This window comes from Pseudomyrmex gracilis, unplaced genomic scaffold, assembly GCF_002006095.1.
Source record: "Pseudomyrmex gracilis isolate BER0280 unplaced genomic scaffold, ASM200609v1 scaffold_199, whole genome shotgun sequence".
NCBI classification, from domain to species: domain Eukaryota; kingdom Metazoa; phylum Arthropoda; class Insecta; order Hymenoptera; family Formicidae; genus Pseudomyrmex; species Pseudomyrmex gracilis.
The window spans coordinates 282,962-290,174 of NW_018020783.1; the positions used below are offsets into that span (position 1 = coordinate 282,962).

Genomic DNA, 7,213 nt, shown 5'->3' on the forward strand with positions numbered 1-7,213 from the left:
ATTAGAATAATAAGATATATCTAAAAATTGTGCGTCTCTTAAGTTCATATACAATAAATAATTTGAATCAGTACTACTTACGACCCGGGCACGTCAAGGTTTTGTACTTTACTTTTGTTTTAAGCCCGTTTTATAAAATCTACAGTCTTGGGTCCAGTACTTGGTTAATTGCGTTGATTGTCTATGTTTTTTACTTATACAGAAAAAAGATTTATGTAATAGATAGTCTGTATATTGGGATAGTTTTTATGTACTTGGCGTATGTTTTTTCTTTTGTAAAGATATACTACAACTTAATTACAAGTAAAAAAAACGTATTTTTTACATAAAAAATAAGCCTCAAAGCAAAGCCCGCACTACAGTATGCTGCTTGCAAACTAATAACACGTTATAAACTTGTGACAAAAACAACGATTACGCTTATAACGTGATAATAAGGTTTTTTGCGTGCGTTCTACTAATTCCAATAATTTCTTTAGCACAGTACCTAATAGCTGATATCAGCCAGGGGACGCAATTAAGCGCAGGGACGGAATTTGGGCCCCTTTCCCTAAACATAAATATTTTATAATATATGAAATCATACTAAAAAGTAATTTTATATATAAATTTATGTTTGCGTTGGTAAAGATCCGAATGATAACTACTGTAATTTATTTAGTTCATTTAAATACAATAGTCTGCATTCTCTTACGTCACTTTTATCAATATGAATGAGGGCCAATTTTAAATGTATAAGACACACATATATAAACTCGTAACAGTCGGCTCATATACATATATGAATATAAAAACAATTGTTTCTTGAACTTTGAAACTCTCAAAAATGCGTCATCATCGAGCAAACTTCACACCTGCACGAACGAATCAGTCAGGCTTATTTACGTGTTAAGCTTTCATAAAAAAGCAAGTGCTGTGGTTTGATTCTTGAACATCGTAGATCAAAAGTAAAGTGACTTTATTGAAATGTGTTTTTAATTAATAATAATATAAGTTTTTAATAAGTTGAATTTCTCGGTACTTACTATCTAATTATGATTTATAGGCAACTTTAATTAACATGACTAACGATGCTAATACATTTATACCGGCTTTTTACTCTCATCGAAGCATATTCATAACTGGTGGTACAGGCTTCTTAGGTAAATGTTTATGTGAAAAATTACTAAGATCTTGTCCGGACATTAAAGAAATATTTCTGCTAATACGGCCAAAAAAAGGATTAACCATCAACGATAGGCTCAAAACTATGTTGAATAATAAGCTTTTTGATACGTTACGGAACGAGCAGCCATGTAGTTTCGATAAACTCACTCCTATAAGCGGAGACGTAAGTGCTAAAGACTTGGGATTGTTGCCGAACGACAGACAATTATTGATCAAAAAAGTATCGATAATTTTCCATGTTGCGGCTACCGTGCGCTTTGATGAGAGCCTCAGAGATGCGATTTTTACCAACTTGCGATCAACGCGTGACGTTTGTATTATGGCTCAATCCATGAAAAATATAGTAGTAAGTTATTTTATCTATATATTGTTTGGCAAGTAAATTTTGCACGCCTACTAGAACAAAATTCTAATGATACTGTAATATTTAATTTACATAAAAAATTCATTGAAAAAGGGTCTGCTTTATGTGAGCTCGACGTATACACAAAGCGACAAATTCGAAGTAGACGAAGTCTTGTATCCCACGGAAGTCGACTGGAGGCAAACGATCAAGATTGCTGAGTCTGTCGATGAGAATATTTTGAAGATATTTACAGCGAAGTAAACTCTACAATTGTATTACAAATTGTGCACCTGCACACAAGATACACACGTTGTGTCGTGTATAATACAGGATGTCCCACCTAACTTGAGCATCTTAAATATCTCGCTTATTTTTGATGATATGAGGATGTCGAAAAAAGTCATTATTGAGTTCGAGAAGACAAATATTGTAATAAACAAGAACTTTTTGGATTCGTCTTGACCTTGCCTATCATATCACAAGGATAAAAATATGTAATTTCAGATTAAAAAAATGACAATAACCTTAAAATCCTAAAAAAATATGACCTTGAGACAAATTTCTTGTTTATTACAGTATTTGTCTCCTCGAACTGAATAATGACTCTTTCGACCTCCTATCGTACAAAATAAGCGAGATATTTAAAATGCTCAAATTAGATGGGACACCCTGTATATTGCCATTTGTCAAAATACGTTCACTACTGTTTATTGATTTTTACAGATACATAGGAACACTGGCAAATACCTATGTTTTTACAAAAAAATTAGCCGAGAAAGCAATAAGCGACCATTCCAAGTCATTGCCTTGCGTTATTTTAAGACCGTCTATAGTTATATCATCAGTCGAGGAGCCTGTACAAGGTTGGATTGATAATTTTAACGGTCCAATAGGCATGTTACTCGGCGGAGGGACTGGACTGTTACGCGTGATTTATGCGGATTCTAGTATAATTTCCGACTACATTCCGGTAGATTTAGTAATCAAAGCAATGTTAATCGTACTTTGGAAACGCGGAATACAAAGGTATGTACATAATAAAACGGCTCATTAGTACCTGACATATTCTCACAATCACTGGCGAAAGTGCGGTAAACTTCATAATATTTTCTAAGTATCTCTGAGGACAACAGCCTTCATATTTACAATTCCTCTGTGAACAATCATAAGAGCGTAAGCCTAGAAGAGATGATACACACAGGATTTCGTGCCTTGTGTGATATTCCTTTAGAACACACAATTTGGAAACCGAATACGATTATAGCAAAAAATCGTTTGCTATATTACGTATTGACGTTGATATTACAAGTTTTACCGGCATTATTCATAGATGCCATATTGAAAATAATCGGTGTACGTCCGATGTAAGTTCCATTTAAAATCCATTTTATTACATGCCATTATTTTCAAAAAATTATTAAATTTGAGATTTTTGAAATATAAGTTTCTTTAATTGTGACATATTATTCGAATCATTTAGGCTATTGAGATTGCAACAAAAAGTGTATGTGGCAAACAATGCTTTATCATTTTTTCTGGTTAATTCCTGGAACTTTAATAATTCAAAGTTACTAAGCATATTTGAAAATCTGAGCGCTGATAATGACAAGGAATTTGGATATAAATCAAGTTTGAATGTTACTATTGAACAATTTATGAGGTGCGTATGAGAGCTCACGTGTGTAAGTATATTATGTACGCAATCAGCAGAAAACATCCACTTTGTCTACAAAATTATTTTCTACTCAAAAATTATAATAATATAATTGATCATTATTTTCTCTATTAATAATAATTATAGTAATTATTGAGTACAGGGTCCGATGACCTTGACCTTGACATATGTTGTAAAGGGCACTCTCCTGAGTAGTGTTTAAGAGGTTTTAGGCGCGCTCAGTTTTTATTAAAAACATATTCATAAAAAATATAATCAGAAAAATGACCGTTACAAAACCATTAAGAGTTGTAATTTTCGTGGTGTAAACGTGTAGACAGGGAGGGCTCCTCTCCTTTCCCTGCTCTCCCCTCGAGGAAAAATAGGAAATAACTTCTAATTAAGTGTCGCTAAAAATCATGTACGTACTATCATACGTACATACTATCGACATGAAGCGACATGTAATCAAAAGTTATTTCTTATTTTTCCTCGAGGGGAGCAGGGGAAAAGGCGGAGCCCCCTCTCCCTGTTTACACGTTTACAACATAAACATAGTACGTGAATGTTTCTTCTGAATGGTTACATATTTACCACCTTCACTGTTTAGTGTTTCTTATACCTATGAATTCTCACGCGTTCTTGCTTATTACATCGAAGTTCTATATATAAATAATTTAACGTACTTGTAATATTTTCCTTGTAAATCCTCTATGTATAAAAATATGCATATTTAGACAGTATACATAAACAGTATACGTAATCTCAATACAACTTTTTAAGATCATAATTTTTTAATGAAGAACGAGCGACGGCTAAAACCTTTCGATTGTTATTCAGGGACATGTCCTTGACAAAATATGTCAAAGTTAAGGTCAAACCATAATCCCCTATACTTAATAATTACCATAATTATTATTATAAATTCTAAATAAAAATATAATAATTTATTATTATAAATTAATAATTCTATTTTAAGACAAAAAACCAGACAGCCTGTGGTCCAGGTTGAAGGTAGTTTTTATTTATTTATTTACAGTTCTCATGGTCTTATTAATTGACCTTTTATTTATTCTTTTGACTTTTACATTTTTATACTTTGACTTTTATTTATATTCACTTTTTTCTTTTTTTGACTCAAAATTTTATTGCACTTACTGATTAACTTCATAATATTTATTCTTATTTATCTGATTTTTCGGTATAGATCTTCGATACATACACATCATACTTTGATGTTTAGCATGTCTATGTTATCTGTTTTGCTTCGTTTTACTTGCCGGTGTGCATTAAGCGGTCTTTGATGACTAGTCGAGCTAGGTGCGTACACATTTATTTAAATTGTATGTTTAATGTACGTGTTCTTCTATCTAACGGATATTTTTCATATTTTTATATTTTTTCTATTTTTATAATTTTATATTCTTATATTAGTATTTAAATTGTAAATAGCTGAAAATAATCACCAATAAAAATTGATCAAAACGTCCGGAATAGGGAAAGGGATCTAAATTTCGTCTCTGTCTCCACCTAATTGCGTTCCCTGGCTGATATCAGCTATTAGGTACTGTCATATGCTACAAATTATTGAAATTAGTAGAACGCACGCAAAAAAACCTTATTATCACGTTATAAGCGTAATCGTTGTTTTTGTCGCAAGTTTATAACGTGTGAGTGGTTTGTTGTTTTAAGCAGCATACTGTAATGCAAGCTTTAGTTTGAGGCTTGTTTTTTATATAAAAAATTTTATGTAAAAAACGTCTCTTTTACTTGCAATTTTGTGCAGTTGTAGTATATAACTTCTATTTTAATGTCACAAAGTGATAATCTCATTGTGTCACAAGTAAAATAACATTTAATAAAAATGTAAAATGTAACTCTAAACTGTTCCATATTTTGTCCTCAGTATCTTTAGCTTTGCCATATATATTTTATAACATAAATATAATATTTATTTTATAATATATATTTTATAATAATATTAAAATAATAAAACTTGCAATTTTTTTCTTTATAGAATAAAGCAGTTTCCAGTGATTTCTGCGTATTCTTATAACTACGAACTGTGTATTTTACTTAAGATTTTTACTTTTTGCACGTAAAATTATATTTTTATAGATAATAGCATTTTTGGGAGAAACATTTTAATAAATCATACTGACAGTTTCAACTTTTTTTTAGATAAATCAAAAAAGGACGAAATTAGGAACACTTTTGAAAACGTCAAAAATGCATCTCTTACACATTTTAATTTTTTTCTCTTTTTGTATGAAAGATTTTGAAACAAGGATTATGGGATTTATACTAGAGAGTTTGAGCTACGCATACAAATTTTTTTAAGTCGAGCCATTAATTACAGTCTGAATAAGAAACAAAAAACTTTAGAGGGACGAAATTACTGCGTTTTATGTTGCATTTGAACATCCATCTTTAACTTAGACCACAGGCTCTCTGGTTTTTTGTCTTATAATTATTTTATCGAGTTGTTATTATAATATTAATAATTAATTTTCTATTTCAGAAATGGCATTATCGGTTCTAAGATATACTTACTCAATGAAGACATGAGTCGCTTAGAACAAGCCAGACGTCATAACAAAAGGTAAGGTTAATATTGGATAATTAGAGTGAGTTCTATTCTGCAAAATTTTTTTTTACAAATTTCGACTCCATATTAATTCTCCGTTTGTTGAAAAACGTTAATATTCTTTATGTAAGACATTCAGGTAAAATATTGGCATATAACACTTTCTGATAGGAACGTTTCACGTAAAGAGAAAAGAGACTTCACGTCGTGAGATTATGGGTGCGGTAAAAGTCTCACTGCAACTGTTTCGAAGCATCATACTATCTTTATTCTACATTTAACGAAAAATAAAGATAGAACGATGCTTCGAAACATTTGCAGTGAGGTTAAGACCGTACCCTACGTGCGATGTTTGGTCGATTGTGAACGTCGTTAAGTAAACTTTAGGTAACGTGAAAACTGCTAGCAACTGGTGATAATTTTCATGAGCTGTACTGCCAGTCAATCAACTTTTAGAAGCTTGTTAATTTTAGATTTACATAGAAATGCTAGACGCTTGTCAGACATTTTGTTCAAATTTTGATAAATTATGACAATAAATTTAGAAATTAATGCTTTGCAGCAAAGTAAAGAAACTCACAGATTATACACTTTTTAATTTATTCAGAAGGAAAAATCAACATTGTATATCTATCAGGTTGCGCGCCATAAAATTGCACAACTTTGAATTTGATTTATCTTGCTGCATTTAATAAGAAATGACACAGCTAGTTCGATTACCGCACGTGGTGTAATATAAGCACTGTTGACGTAAATTCTACGTGAATGATATTGCATTTTAATATTTTTATGACCCATATACGTCATTAAATAAGTTTGAACTGTTAACTGACATGTAGTAGTCTAAAAACATTTATACCGCAATAAATACGCGCTTGCAGTTTAATAGGTTATTTGACGGTAATATTTAAAAACTCTGAAACTTTATGAAAACGATAGCTTAGATGATAAGAACACTCAATCAGATAAATTTGCATATTAAAGGCGACTTCATCGATTTCAATGATCTTAACATATATTGTTAAGGACATGTCCCTGAGTAATGATCTAAAGGTTTTAGTCGTCGCTCATTGTTTATTAAACAGTTATGAACAAAACAATTTTCTTAAATAAACTTTCGTTTTTTGATACTATGTATATTTGAGAAGTAAATATTTCGTTTGTACCACACACTATCGTACACGTGTAGGCGAGAAAGGAGCTCTGTTCCTCTCCTTGCGCTCCCAAAAGTATAAAAACAAGACTATTTTTTTATAAAATATAAAAGAGAGTGACCTCCGGTTCCGGTTAAAAAATTAATGAGATGATAGAAAGGCGAATTCCGTGTCAATAATTGTGATGTCGTTATAATTAATGGATTGTTTAATACTTTATTAAGATTCCACTGAAGATGGCTTAAATATATAGCCGAAACATTTGGAATATTGATATATATTATTGTTTATTACATTCCACCTTG

General features: G+C 31.2%; 1 protein-coding gene across 1 annotated transcript; it reads left to right on the plus strand.

The window, feature by feature from the left end:
- Nucleotides 1-863: 863 nt before the first annotated feature.
- Nucleotides 864-6,082, plus strand: LOC109858364 (fatty acyl-CoA reductase 1-like). Its single transcript, XM_020435522.1, has 7 exons — nucleotides 864-947; nucleotides 1,046-1,513; nucleotides 1,625-1,770; nucleotides 2,237-2,539; nucleotides 2,629-2,877; nucleotides 2,994-3,173; nucleotides 5,689-6,082. Exons 2-7 carry the CDS (start codon nucleotides 1,061-1,063, stop codon nucleotides 5,771-5,773), a joined length of 1,416 nt encoding a protein of 471 aa, XP_020291111.1. The 5' UTR covers nucleotides 864-947; nucleotides 1,046-1,060; the 3' UTR covers nucleotides 5,774-6,082.
- The last annotated feature ends 1,131 nt before the right edge of the window (nucleotides 6,083-7,213 follow it).

Bases quoted from the DNA above. Each gene is read 5' to 3' on its own strand.
- LOC109858364 (XM_020435522.1), top strand. From the start codon at position 1,061: ATGACTAACGATGCTAATACATTTATACCGGCTTTTTACTCTCATCGA. The intron at 1,771-2,236 runs GTAAACTCTACA...TGATTTTTACAG, and splicing joins TTGAAGATATTTACAGCGAA to ATACATAGGAACACTGGCAA. The intron at 3,174-5,688 runs GTGCGTATGAGA...TTTCTATTTCAG, and splicing joins ACTATTGAACAATTTATGAG to AAATGGCATTATCGGTTCTA.